This window comes from Ptiloglossa arizonensis, chromosome 2 (assembly GCF_051014685.1).
Source record: "Ptiloglossa arizonensis isolate GNS036 chromosome 2, iyPtiAriz1_principal, whole genome shotgun sequence".
Lineage (NCBI taxonomy): Eukaryota > Metazoa > Arthropoda > Insecta > Hymenoptera > Colletidae > Ptiloglossa > Ptiloglossa arizonensis.
Genome location: NC_135049.1, coordinates 27,491,847 through 27,505,519, shown reverse-complemented (window position 1 = coordinate 27,505,519; position 13,673 = coordinate 27,491,847). Strand labels below are relative to the sequence as shown.

The window sequence follows — 13,673 nt, the reverse complement described above, 5'->3', positions numbered from 1 at the left end:
AACGATAATGGAAACTCAGAGACACGGTGTACTTTGAAATTGACGGTGACTTCTAACGATTTCCAAGTCAACGTACAAGAATCGTTAAACACCGATCGGACTACCACGGGTACGAGGATTGATCTACGAACGATAATGGAAACTCAGAGACACGGTGTACTTCGAGATCGAGGATAACTTCTAATGATTTCCAAGACAACGTACAGGAATCTTGATCGAACTTCCACAGGTACGAGGATCGATCTGTGAACGATAATGGAAACTCAGAGACACGGTGTACTTCGTGATCGAGGATGACTTCTGACGATTTCCAAGTCGACGTTCAGGAATCTTGATCGGACTTCCACGGGTACGAGGATCGATCTGTGAACGATAATGGAAACTCAGAGACACGGTGACCCCGATAGACGGTTACTTCGTTCAATTTGCGTACGCGTACCTGATACTTTGCTCTTGCCTCGAGGACGGTAACTTCCAACAGTCTCCACAAGTCTGCGTTTTCTTTTATTTTTATTATCGTTGAACGGATGGACGAGATACTCGAACATTGTAACTTTCGAGTAAGTTTCAAGTTTGGGTGCTCGAGGTGGCTTCTCGTATATTATTCCTTAAACACAAATGGTAAATGAATCAGAGGAGTCGTTGGACATCGTTCAGAGTTCGAGTTCGAGGACTAACCTTTCAACGAGGACTCCACGACTCGAACGGACGATTACCTCGTTTCGTCTGGGCACACCTAGTGGATCGTCCTTACTTGCTGTAATCGCCAGGTCACGGTTGGATGCTCGGGGAGACCTATTTTTATTATTCTTTGGGTAAAGGCGGTGAATGGGATTCGGGGAGTCGTTGAACGCTAATTAGACTTTAACGAGTACCACTGACCTGTCGACGATAATGGAGTCTCGGTGACCCGAATGGTCGGTTACTTCGTTCTGTTTACGCGTTCACGTACACCTGGTGCTTCGATCTTGGTCGGGATCGTGGCTTTCGGTGACTTATTTTTGTTGTTCCTTTGGTAAACGGATTCGTACACTCGTCGAGTGCTAATTACACTTTAACGAGCGAGAGTACCGTTGACCTTTCGACCGTAATGGATACTCGGTGAGTCGGTCTGACCGTAACTTCATTTTGTCTTCGCTCACGGTACTTTGTTCTTGTTCGAGGTCGTGGCTCGTTGAACGAGGTGAACGGATGCCCGAGACTCGTCAATGAACTTACTAGCGACCTTTCGACGATGACGCTCAACGACCTACGAAGAACCTGTATCGAACACTTGAAACTTTTCACTATCTACGCATATATTGCTGTAATATTACTATGGAATTTTATATACTAGATTGTTCGATAAGTCTTGTCGTTTTTTGTACAAAAATACCATGACACTTGAACTTTGAACAAATGTAAAATAATAAAACAAAGAACCAAATAGCTCCGTTTCTTATCGAACGACCTATTAATTCTTTTGTAAATTAACATAGATGAATTTTCTATTAATCAGATCAGTACGAGTTAGGTAGATATTTTCCGTTGTTCTACCTGCTCGTGAAATTTTCACGATGTTGTGCAACAGCTCGTTTCCTCCTCTCCTTTAATAGTTAGGTCAAGCTCGATGCCTGTCGATCGTAGTCTCGATTCGTCGCGTCTACCGAGTCCTGCAATTGGCATAACTGTACTTCCTCGAAGAAACGACACCTTATCGAATCGTGGCTGTTCTTCTTCGCTCGGATTCCCCGTGAAAACAAATATAGAAACAACCGAAAGAAATCGCGTACACTTGAGCAAGACTGGTGGATAATCGTATACAAATAAATATTTATCGAATAATGCCCAAGCACCGGATCCATCCCCGAAATAGTTGCCAGATATCGCGTTACGCGTCTAGAATTAACCCTCCATTGCATAACGTGCTCGATCGGGAACTCGATGAAATCGATCTCCGTAAAGTTAGCCGAAAAAATTGCCCTTAAGTACAATCAAGATGTCTTTGATCCCGAGGACATCGATCGAATCCTCTAATTTCGGTTACTCGTACGATTTTTCGAGAATTATTCGATTCCACGAACGTTAACCCTTTCGCTACGGAGCGTTTGTGACAAAATGTGATTTATCAGAATGTGATGACAGCGAACGGAACGCATTACCGAGTAGTTGACACCGAGGTACGAAATGCTACGAAGTGAGTAAAAGTTGTGTGTCTTGTTCTCGAAATTTCACAATGATATTTCTTATATTCGGTGATATCGTTTTACGTTATAAAATATAAAACTTTACAATTGTAATTTACTTTTTTACTTTTAACAAAAGTATCTCGTGTAAAGTATGAAATAAAAGTATATATTGTATGGACGTATATACACGCTCTTCGTACCTCAGCGACCACTTTTCCAAAGCGTATATATACGCTCGATACGAATCGTATATCTTTGCTCGATAAGAGTCGTATATATACGCTCGATAAGAGTCGTATATATACGCTCGATATGAGTCGTATATATATGCTCGATATAAGTCGTGTATGTACGCTCGTTATGAATCGTATATATGCGACAAATGGTCATTCTTCGAGGGCGTATATATACGCTCTTGGTATATGAATGGTCAACTTCTCGGCCGCATAGACACGCTCTTCGTACATAAATGGTCATTCTTGGAGGTCGTATATATACGCTCTTCGTCTACGAATGGTCATTCTTCGAGGGCGTATATATACGTCCACCGGAGCGAAAGGATTAAATCAAAGAGTGTCTCTTTCGATTACAGTGGTTAAACATCAACATAAATTCACACGAAAAAAACAATCGTTCGCTCGACAACGCTCCCTCTCGATCCGTAATATTTCACCTACGATGCGAACCGAATTAAAAAAAGAAAAACGAGGTACTTAACGCGTCTCATTGAAAAGTACTTAACGCGTCTCCCGAACAATTTGGCAGGTTGATTTTCCGGCTAACTCGTGGTTTATTTCGGTCGGCGCGGCGTTCGCGACGAAAAGAATTCTTGGGAAAACAATTGGCGTCGCGCGTCGAGCCGACGTTGGGCGTCGAAGTCTCTTCGCGCGTGCCATCGGGCGTGCCGTGCGATCCACGCTCACGTGTCACGTCTCGTGTCGTCATCCGGGATCATCGATCGACGATCCGCCGAAATAAAACGCGCGGGTACGGGAGGTAACGGGAGCAGGAGGTGGAGGAGGTGAAGGAGGAGGAGGAGGAGGCGGCGGCGGCGGCGGTGATGGTGAGACGCGACGCGACGCTGCGACACGAGACGACGCGACGTGGAAACGGCGGGTTTTTTTCCCACCACGGGACAGCTGATCGGTGCCACCTTTTTCAGCGTCTGTTCTCCTCGGCGACGGGGGCTCCTTCTGTACGTAGCCCCACCTGTGTTTCTCTTTCGTTCTCCCCTCCCATGAGGGCTAGTTGTCCCCTCTACCGTGCCGCTGGAGATCACTTTCGAAGACCCGTTAACCTACTCGGGGGCCTCAGTATACCCGCTGCCTTCGGACCTTCGTAGCGGTGCAGGTGAACGGTGACTCGGTTTCGCAACCTACTCGTCCTTGAACGCTGGAGCGTGGCGGACTCGAGGTACACACCTGAAAACGAGACACAGATCGATCTCTTCGCACCGTGTATAAGAATCGTAACGAGAAAGTATCCTTCGTTGATCGCGATACTGATTTTCCCGCGCCGGTAGAATCCTACGTGGTTAGAGTCTCTGATGTCAAACGGTTCGGACGGAGAACCGGAACTGGCCGGTTCTCACGTGGCAACGAGGTCCAAAATCGAATCGGGACGATGAAGGGATGGTTCGACGCATTTCGTATCGACGGGGGACCAACGCTGTACAGTTACAGCAACAGGACACCCGTCACCGGTGACGTTCCGCTGGTGATCGTCTTCGTGATCTTCGGCACGATCTTCACGGCGTTCCTGGTGATATTCCCTGGTGTACGAAAGGAGGCGAGTGTTCACGTTTTGTCACGTCTAACGCGACCCACCGCCTCGGTGTATTAGTTAATATTACCTGTCGCGTTTCCAGAGACTGAGTACGTTCCTTACCGTGACCTTGAGCCTCTTTGTCGGAGCCTCGATCCAAGGTTCGTCCACTCGAGTTCTTTTCCAATCGCTTCGACAAACACCGGATCGTTCACAGCACGGCCCCCGGGTCGGTTTGTTTTGTTGTTCCAGTGGCGCAGTATGGCTCGTCCTGGCACACCAGCTCGGCGACGGTCGTCAGCACCTACAGCGCTTACACCAGACAGAAGACCACCGCTGAAATCGGCGGCTACATAGGCCTGATGCACATAAACATCACGTACAAACGTGAGTCACCTGGTGTTAAAAACATTTCGATCGCTCTCTCTCTCCCGCGTGCCATACTCGTGATCGTCGTCCGATCTGGCCCGTTCGACGTCTTCTTGACCCTTAAATGCGTAATTGGTTCGCATGTTTTCGCATTTCGGTTCTCGCCGAGAGAACAGAATCGAGAAGAATCATTTTGCTCGTTGCAATTGAACACTGGTCGATCAGTGAATTGTAACTGACAAGAATCCGTCGTGGAAAACGAGACACCGAACGAGAAACACGTTGTCGATACCTAACGAGATCTATACGAACGAGAAATAAATATTTTGTAATATTTTTTAGCGATCTCTGACCATACGCATTTAAAGGTTAAGCCTGGAGCGTCCCTCGGGTCTTTCTCGACCCATCGTAGTTTTCTCTTGTAATTCTCTCGCTCGTTTCGTAGTGTTACCAAGTTGACTCGAGTACATTTAGGTCATCTTTACCCCGAAGAGTTCGATTGAACGATGAAAAAAGTTTGAAACGCATTCCTTGCATTTGTATTCTTTTGTCTATTATTAAAGCTATCGTAATAGGTGCTCAAGTATTCCTCCTAGTCGTCTCGTTTGTCGAACCTGAGTTCGTTCGGGACGCTTTACCCCGGAGACCTCGCGTGCATAATTAACAACGGATAATTTGTTAATTACGTTCCGTTTGTTAATTATGTTCCGTTTGTTAAACAAATTTGTGGTTCACTGTCGGAACCACTGTATCTTTTCTCTCTGAATGTTTACACACTGTGTACCTAGTGTTGCCTAACAACGAGAATCCGATGAACGACATCGAGTACAACGAGAGATTCTGGTGGAGAAGCACCGGTGAGATGACCAGCGCTTTCAAGCAGGCGCTTAATCAGGGTGCACCGTTTCCTATCGTCTCATTGGCGGAGTACTTCAGTCTTCATCAGGAGGGTTTCTCCTGGGGGAGTAAATATCGACAGGCCGGTTACTACGCGTCACTCATGCTCTGGTAACGACTCTTCTAACGTCGTGATACATTTTTTGTAACGATTTAACAGTCTGACAGACTTTTCAACAGTTTGACAGACTTTTCAACAGTTTGACAGACTTTTCACCAGTCTGACAGACTTTTCAACAGTTTGACAGACTTTTCAACAATCTGACAGACGTTTCAACAATTTGACAGACTTTTCAACAGTTTGACAGACTTTTCAACAGTCTGACAGACTTTTCAACAGTCTGACAAACTTTTCAACAGTCTGACAGACTTTTCAACAGTCTGACAGACTTTTCAACAGTTTGACAGACTTTTCAACAGTCTGACAGACTTTTCAACAGTCTGACAGACTTTTCAACAGTCTGGAAGACTTTTCAACAGTCTGACAGACTTTTCAACAGTCTGACAAATTTTTCAAAAGTTTGACAGACTTTTCAACGATCTGACCGCTTTCTCTAGGACCTCCTTCACCTCATGGGCCATGACGAACTTGTTGCTGGTGGTGGTGCCGCGTTACGGAGCGTACGGGATGATCTTCACAGGTGTATGTATGTTGTTGACGAACTTGATATACTGGGCTCTTCTACCGTGCGAGCCGCTAATAGCGCACATAGACGGCTCGATTCTTGCTTTCAATCTGGGATGGAATTATTGGTTGGTTTTACTGTCCGGTTAGTGTTGAAAAATTGTTAATAAATATACGTAGCGACGAGATTATCGAGAAGGTACGTGATCGGAAGGAAATTGTTCTAGGTGTTGGATGCATGTTCGCTGGAGCGGTGATTACGGCGATCGATATGATATTCCCTCATCAGTTCTCTACCATATTGGAGGTGGATTACGACACGCCGTACGATAGACACGTTATCATCGAGGAGAGCTTCGACACGAGGAACATCAGACGGAGGTTACCTAAAATCGAGGACTCTTTTGGTGATCGCATAATAAGGTTTCTTACGAGTTTGTGTTACGTGTTGGGTATCGAAGTATCGGTATTGGATGATCAGATCTTTATTCGCATCGTTTCAGTCAACTGTCGTCGAAACTGCAGAGCAGACACGACGCCAAGGAGGACACACAGGGCGTGATTAATCGCGGTTACACCACCCACGAGTCCACGGAGTTTCAACACGAGGAATCCGCCAAGAACAATTGGTCTTACCCATTCCCGTCGTCCTCGCGGAGAACGATCAACGGTTGACGTCCGTCGATTTCCACTCGTCCATCGGTCGTTAACGATCTCTTCGACCTTCCGAAAATAAATAAAAAAAAGAATCCTACTTTTTACTCCATGCGTCCGGTTACTCTACCACCCTCCCCTCCAGAACTCCTGGGAACGATGGAGGAGAACAGAGTGAACGATTCGTCGCGATGCGTCGGCTTTCAATTTTCTTAACAAGCTGAAAAATGTACATTGAAGTTCTCGATGCGCTGGAATAAGTTAGAGACTACCGCTAATCGAAGATACAGAGAATCGAAGGTGACGTTTCGGGAGTGGCAGGATATTTTCAAAAATATTCCGCGGCTCGGTTTAGTCGGTTCCCTTTGAACGCCTTACGTCGCGCGCATGCGTCGTTCGACACGGTTCGACATCGGTCAATTGTTTCACCGATGTCTCGTGACGTCGCATCGAAAAGAAAACATTCATCTTCTTTGTATCATAAATAAGAAATGTAATACTCGTTATAAATAGAGGACGCGCGCGTGCGCATAATTATATACAATCGGTAGAGCTCCAAACGAGGATTCACGACGGTTGTCCATCGTTTCTTCTCATCCCTCGTTCGTCGTTACGTCGAGCGGACTAGCCAAAGTTCTCGAAATGGTGAATGAAATACGGCAGACGACGGCCCTTGTTCACCTCGTCGCATGACGACATCACGCTTTTCGTTAGCGGACGCGGTCCGCAACTAAACACTCCTATTTTACTGACCTGCAACAATGTTCAGACCGCATCAGAATTCGTTGAAACACATCAATCACGATATCCAACCTTTAGCTCAATGGAATTAATATAGCGACTTAACGTTATAATAGTTGGAGAATTTAATTCTCTCCGTTGACCGACTTTCATTATTATTTCTATTCGTTTTGTTTACACAACTTACGTAGCTGTGTTTCTTCTGGACAAACTTTAAGAACGAAGTCATATCGGGCCGGCCGAAGTGATTTATCGCTTTCAGCCCTGTAAATATACTCTTCTTGGATAGCCTCTGGAAATGGTTCTCGCAAATGTACTGGAACGAACAACCACGATTCCGATACCTGTTTCTCGTTCGAAATGGAAACGATTCAAATCGTTCCAACGTATACGTGACAACCTTACCAGCATAGTAGTACGTAAATCGAACTTGTGGAAGAATTGCGTAATAAATATATGAATCTCTAAGACATCCGTCACGTCCTTCCTTTCCACGTCCCTGAGAACGTCGATGAACCATTCGAAGTGCTTGTGGGACGGGCATATCCATAGAAAATATACCTGCAAAGAGATCGTGTCAGCGTTGATGCGAAGTAAAAAATTGTTAAGAATACAACAAACCCTAGAACAGTGACAATCTGATATTGCATTCTCCCTCTGGAGCTGAACGTTCAATCCTTACATATTTCTTTCAATCGTTTGTACTCGAGTCCGCCCTGCTAGCGAGCCAACAACTCGTACCAATCGCTCAATTCGGTTACCTTTTTACAAGCAACCCCCGAATATCTGTTGGTGGACGTGCCAAAGACGAGGTCGTTGAGCATCGAAGCGTAAGGTGTAACGCCAATACCGCCACCGACCATCACTGCGACCTCGAACTTATACCAATCTTGATTACCACCACCGAACGGACCCTCGATTCGAATTTTCGGATGCTCGTCCTCCGGATTGTAATTACAGGGATCGAAGTAGTTGCGCAACTTCCACGTCCACGGGCCCTGTGCCTTGATGTGACACGAGAGGAAGTTCTCGTGCGGTGCCGAGGTCAAGGTGAACGAATGGAATTCGTTCGATCTGAAGGCGGTGCACGAGAGCCGTACCCATTGCCCGGACAGGTACTTTAAATTCGGTGGTCTGTAGAACTTGATCTTTATCACGTCCGACGGCAACAGCTCGGTCTCGATGATGTCCAACGCCATGAATTTCGTTCGCAGGCTAACCACCTGGGGAATTCGAGCAACGATTCGTTAGAAAATCTCCGAGCTTCGCGAGAACATTTAGTTGCGAGCAACGCATCGACAGAATGAGCTTGCGTCGTCGTAGATCTCCGAGACGTTGAAAGTTATGCCAATTAGTTCGTATAAAGTAACAGAGTTACGCAGTGTTTCGCAATACCGCAGGTGTCCGATAGATATTTACACTCCGGAGAGTTGTCGCAGGCGTATCGTTCGCGTCTAAATTTATGCGCGAAACGTGGCTAAATAAAATGATCGTTTTTAAAAGGTATAAATAGAGATTGATCTACGGAAATGGTACTGTCCAATTTACCTTATCGAGGGAGTAAATGATAGCTGGACCGACAAAGAAAATCCAGAATCGCGGTGAACCCGTTAAACGCGCCAAACCGTGAATCAGACACAGCGCGTACAACACCACGTACAAGCTGTGAGTCGACCAGAAGAATTTATACGCTTTTTGGCGTATGGTTGGATGAGCGAAGACAAAGATTATCGTCATCACGACGAACAACAGAATCCCGGTGAGACCTAGGGAGATTTAACGATGTATTTATTTGATCGTACTCGACGTTACCTTGCGTTCGGAGCTACATGATGTGTTCCAAGGATTGGAATGCAACGAGAATTCTCCAATCACCTGTTACGGTTCTGAAGAGCCAGAACGATATCGTCAAGCGAGCATCGCTTGGAAAACTGAGTTCGCTGGTCAGACAGCGAAGATGGGCCAGAGGTTGGGTGGAAACGTGATAAAAGTTCACCATGTGCCCCACCGTGTGCAAAACGGAGAAAAATAGCGCGGTGCAAGCGGCGATCTTGTGAAACTGTATGTGAGAGTCCAACGGAATGTACTGTTGAATGGAAAATTCCTTCAGTTTGGTCAGAAGATTGCGGGACATGGTCAACAGTAGCAAACTGTAGCAAAAGGACAGGGCAGCGGCCGATCCTCTGGTTATAGCGATTCCAACGCCCATTATGTGCCTCAGATCCGTGTGCTCGGCCATGAAGGAGTAATCTAAAAATTGCGACAACACTTAGTCATTCGTCTTTCGCAACCGAGGGCCCGAAATAACCGTGGATACTCGCATATGAATCTCTCGACGAAAAGAGCTATGGTGGTAACGTAGAAAACGAACAGATAGAATATATTCTGTCGGTTTTCCTCGAGGAACGTCGACATCGCGTCCCACTGTTTTCGCGCCCAGCTCTTCGTGTCCTCCGACGGAAGCTGATCGATATGGAAACTGGTCATACGAGCAACGTTCGTCGACGTGTCCAGGAAATTCTGTTTAGCGCCTTTGCAATCGAGACCGATCGCCACGAAATCCCCTTTGTACTCTTTCATCATCAGCTTGAAATCGTTGTAGGTGAGGTAATCCTTTCTCTCGAGCCCGGCGTCCTGGAAACGTACGATTTAAGCTCTCCGTCGATTCCACGGTACGAATAATAATTTGAAAACAGTGGCCTTGATTACTTGGAACATTCCATCTATCAGCTCGGTGACATGATCGTCCGAGAGACTGGTCGTTCGAGCGATCTCCACCAACGATCTGAGCATCTCGGACAGTTCCTCCTTGTCGATCACCCCGTTGCTGTCCTTGTCGCACATGTCGAATATGATCCTCAGTTTGTCCTCGGTCTTGCCGCGCGAGAACAACAACACCGTGTCCAAGAATTCCTGTAACGTACGAACAATCTGGTTATCTGGTTAAGGTAACCAAGATACTTAAGTCCTTAAGTCCTTAAGGTAAACAATCCGGAACAATCTCCTTATCGAGGTTCCCGGTGAGAGAGCTCGCTTTTGTAGAAATAAGAAACATCAAGTACCTGGAACGAGATACGACCGTCTCTGTCCTTGTCCACGATGTTGAACATTTTCTTCACGAACACGGCATCCGCCCGCATCCCGAGCGCGCTTGCGAACTCGCTTTTAGAAAGCGAGGTTCGCATCACGGTGACGACCTCACCGCTATCGCTGTCCTCGGATCGGCGTCGCCTTTCGCCAGGTCGTAGCCCGAATGTCAGTGCATAGGCCTCCCTGAAGAACTAAAAACGAAGAGAACGCTTCGATCAGGCATCCAGCAAACGAGAATTACATCGAATCGTTCTTAATCGTGCGAACGGAACGCATATACGTGAATAGGTGGTAACCTGTTCGAGTTTCTTTTGTCGTCGTTCCTTCGTTTCCGCTTTCGCGAGCATAATGTCCCGGCTCACTTGGGACAGCGTGAAATGCTTCTTATGGGACGCCAGAAATGCCTCCAGTTTCGCGGTGAACTTTCTACGCGAGGCCAGAGAATCCAGTTCAAGGACAAGGTCGTAGTCCCGCGGTATACGTAGCAGTACCAAGGCTTTTCGATGCCCGTTCTCGTTTTCCTGAAAGTCGATTTCATTGTTACGGGGCGGTATTACGGGTCACGCGCGGCAATTACATCGGTGGACCGAATTTAAACGCGTACAATGATCTTCCGTACAATGCGATCGTGCCTCTGAACAATTGGGTACATCATCAAGGAACGAAGTACGATTATCGAGTAACAAAGTTCGGTACGAGAAATCTACAAATTTTCACTACCTCGCGTTCAATGTGTCTATCGAAGTATTGCCTTATTAGTGAACAGTTCGTAGGTAGACACGTTGCACGACTGGTTTGGAAAGTGTGGAAATTTTCACCACCTTAACTAGAACATTCCTGAAGCATTACCCCTTCGGTAGATCTTACCGCGATTGTTTTCGAAAGGTGAAGGAATTTTCGTTACCTCGACTGGATCTTTCCCCGAACAATCCATTACCTACTGAACCGTTACAACGAACTCGGTGAACGCGTGTAGACGGTACAATAATTATTTTGAGCAATCCTCTCGCGTTGAGGCAAGAATTTCAAGTGCTCGCGAAAGCGTAGAGTTGAGCGTTTCGCGTTTTGCTCAACGGGTCCGTTCGAATTCGGTTGCCAAAGAATGGCGGGCTCGCGAGGCTGAACGAATTTTCACGCGTTTCCTCGCTGGGTATCTCTCGGTTGCCCAACCGAGGTTCCGTTCGAGATTTCCTGGCCAGATTCCGGAATTTCATAAAACGTAAAAGCGACGACCGGTTGCTGCAATCACCTGGGACTCCTCCATGGTAACGGTGTTAACCTCGCTGAAATCGAAGGTGCGGAGTTTCTCCCCCTTGCGGTCGACGATATGGAGCGCCGCCTCCGGCCCGAATTTCACCTTGACCAGACGACGATGGTTCGCGTGCAGCCACTCGCGGACGATCATCTTGTCCACGCATATCTTCCCGTCGTTTCGCTTCTGTATCTCCTCCTGGAGGATCTTCAATCGCCTCCTGCGTCGATTCTGCAGCTTCACCAGCCCGTAACCGACACCGGCGCACAAGATCGGCACGAAACCGAGGAACACGCAAGCGTATATGTACACCAGCTCGCTTCCCTGTAAAAACATACCTTTCGATCATCGTTGTTCCGACACACGGTCGGATTAACCAACAAGTGGATAATCGTTACAGGAAACTATTGTATACAATTAACGCGTTTCGTGCAGAGTTATTTTTTCTCGATTTTTTTTCTTTCGAGCATTTCAGAGGTTAGCGATTTAAAAAAGAGATTCATCGCTTCGTCACTCGCGTTTCTTCACTACTCGTAGAAGAAGTTACGAGCGATGATGGTTAGAGTGATTACGAATTTCGCGAAAAGCCGCCTGGATGAATAAACATTCATGTACAGCGTACACCAGGTTTAATCTACTCGATGGACCGTAATTGAATCCTCCAATCACCTCGAAGTAATCGTAACGCTGCAATGGAACGCACGGTTCCAACATCGTCGAGTTCAGTTGGTACGGTTGAGGACAAGGATCTCCCTCCTCCCAAACGAACACGCTCTTCTGTATGGCGTCCGATGAGATCCCGGTAGCGTTTACTATCACATCCCATAGAGTCACGCGACTGATCTCCTCGATTTCGCTCTTCGTGAAAATCCTAGGTGAAGTAGAAACACGTTGGATTAATTCTTCAACGGTACAGGGAACTCTAACTCCTCAGCGACGGGGGATATTCCGTGGTTCTACACCGTGGGTCGAAGTTCGTGGTACAAATGGTGTCAGAGGGACAATTTAATCGTCTGTGGTGTTAAATATTAGTCTTTCCACAATGCAATTTTAATATTGTAGACTTTCGTCTTATCTCGAGTCATGGAACCACAGAGTCGAGTCTCTGATACCATTTGTATAATCCATAGGTAAATGCACGCGTACTAGATCGATCTTTAATTACACTTTCCTCGAAAACGAAATCAACTGTACAATCTACTTTTCGTTCTACATTTTCGTCTCGTTCTAACCCTTTGGACTCGAGAGGAGACCCTCGCTCGCCACTTAATTCAGTGTATTATTTCTGATCCGGGAAACAAACACTTGATGGTTTGGAATTCAAATTGGAATTGAAATATCACGTTCTTGTAGAGCGTAAACGTACGTAGGCAAAGTATACAAAAATGTTCCATTTCAGAATTTTACAACTTAAAGGATTTTCTCGAGACGTTGGTTTCTAGTAGCAAAGAAGCCTCGAGTGCAAAGGGTTAAACCATGAAATCTGATCCTACATCTACCACGAAGTGTACTATTATCTATACTATTGTTCAAAGCTCGAGTTTTCTTTTCGTTCGATCGTCGCCGAGGGTTTGCTCGTGTTCTCCATCGAACGCACCCGTTCTCCTCGTTCTCGAACCAGAACCTATCCGAGTCCCTCAAACGAAGAAACTGTTCTCTGATCACCGCGGAGAAAAGTTCTCCGGGACCGGCGCTGGACTCCAGCATTCCGCCCACGTAGACGTCGACGTTGTTCAAATTGTTCGAGTGGATCTCGACCAGCGTGCGCAGCAAGGATGGATTCTTGTTAAACAATTCCGGATTGATCTCGTTCCAGGTCTTCCTGCGTGGCAATTTCAAGTGAGATCTGGCTGTGTTGTAGTCCGGAAGCCCGTTGTCTCTCCCACGCATAATGTTCAGGGCACCCAGATCTCTGCGAGAGAATTCCATGGGCCCGAAGAGGTTGTTCCTGATATCGGTGCCGAGGAGATTGTCCTCCTTTTCGGCTATTTGAGATGTCAGGCCCATTATCAGCTCTTCGATGGTACTGTTCGTTAAAACTTCCTGGAAAATATCAAACGAATTCGTTAACTTTCGAAACGCATACAATTGCAACGTATTTATCTTTCATTTA

At 46.4% G+C, this 13,673-nt stretch overlaps 3 protein-coding genes and 1 long non-coding RNA gene across 12 annotated transcripts in view; 2 read left to right on the top strand and 2 right to left on the bottom strand.

Moving 5' to 3' along the window:
- Positions 1 to 1,643, bottom strand: part of LOC143155055 (uncharacterized) — a 3,611-nt gene extending 1,968 nt beyond the window's left edge. Inside the window, exons 1-6 of one of the 4 annotated variants that reach the window (XR_012994315.1) lie at positions 1,537 to 1,553; positions 883 to 1,272; positions 679 to 795; positions 440 to 607; positions 205 to 363; positions 77 to 123 (exon numbers count right to left, since the gene is read on the bottom strand). The gene's annotated coding sequence lies outside the window, so the exon portion shown is untranslated. Of the gene's footprint in view, positions 1 to 76; positions 364 to 439; positions 608 to 678; positions 796 to 882; positions 1,273 to 1,536 lie in introns of all 4 variants that reach the window. The other 3 variants (XR_012994313.1, XR_012994314.1, XM_076327314.1) reach the window with 3 other exon arrangements.
- Mol (dual oxidase maturation factor 1 mol) overlaps positions 1 to 6,612 on the top strand; it is a 9,724-nt gene extending 3,112 nt beyond the window's left edge. Inside the window, exons 1-8 of one of the 3 annotated variants that reach the window (XM_076327308.1) lie at positions 3,462 to 3,581; positions 3,691 to 3,956; positions 4,036 to 4,093; positions 4,185 to 4,319; positions 5,090 to 5,309; positions 5,757 to 5,968; positions 6,051 to 6,246; positions 6,327 to 6,612. In XM_076327308.1, the coding sequence (XP_076183423.1) occupies positions 3,792 to 3,956; positions 4,036 to 4,093; positions 4,185 to 4,319; positions 5,090 to 5,309; positions 5,757 to 5,968; positions 6,051 to 6,246; positions 6,327 to 6,498 (1,158 nt within the window). In that variant the 5' untranslated portion in view covers positions 3,462 to 3,581; positions 3,691 to 3,791 and the 3' untranslated portion in view covers positions 6,499 to 6,612. Of the gene's footprint in view, positions 1 to 3,461; positions 3,957 to 4,035; positions 4,094 to 4,184; positions 4,320 to 5,089; positions 5,310 to 5,756; positions 5,969 to 6,050; positions 6,247 to 6,326 lie in introns of those variants that run through there. The other 2 variants (XM_076327311.1, XM_076327309.1) reach the window with 2 other exon arrangements.
- LOC143155056 (uncharacterized) lies at positions 2,583 to 3,557 on the top strand. Its single transcript, XR_012994316.1, has 2 exons — positions 2,583 to 3,363; positions 3,483 to 3,557. It is a non-coding gene; the product is annotated as an uncharacterized LOC143155056 (long non-coding RNA).
- The window catches only part of Duox (dual oxidase), a 20,663-nt gene continuing 13,282 nt past the window's right edge, over positions 6,293 to 13,673 (bottom strand). For 2 of the 4 annotated variants that reach the window (XM_076327302.1, XM_076327300.1), the window contains 13 exons: positions 13,158 to 13,603; positions 12,230 to 12,431; positions 11,558 to 11,884; positions 10,605 to 10,829; positions 10,281 to 10,499; positions 9,928 to 10,131; positions 9,540 to 9,852; positions 9,094 to 9,468; positions 8,767 to 8,984; positions 7,980 to 8,441; positions 7,624 to 7,779; positions 7,406 to 7,534; positions 6,293 to 7,230 (listed from right to left, as the gene is read on the bottom strand). In XM_076327302.1, coding sequence (XP_076183417.1) covers positions 7,102 to 7,230; positions 7,406 to 7,534; positions 7,624 to 7,779; positions 7,980 to 8,441; positions 8,767 to 8,984; positions 9,094 to 9,468; positions 9,540 to 9,852; positions 9,928 to 10,131; positions 10,281 to 10,499; positions 10,605 to 10,829; positions 11,558 to 11,884; positions 12,230 to 12,431; positions 13,158 to 13,603 — 3,405 coding nt within the window. In that variant the 3' untranslated portion in view covers positions 6,293 to 7,101. Of the gene's footprint in view, positions 7,231 to 7,324; positions 7,535 to 7,623; positions 7,780 to 7,979; positions 8,442 to 8,766; positions 8,985 to 9,093; positions 9,469 to 9,539; positions 9,853 to 9,927; positions 10,132 to 10,280; positions 10,500 to 10,604; positions 10,830 to 11,557; positions 11,885 to 12,229; positions 12,432 to 13,157; positions 13,604 to 13,673 lie in introns of all 4 variants that reach the window. The other 2 variants (XM_076327299.1, XM_076327301.1) reach the window with 1 other exon arrangement.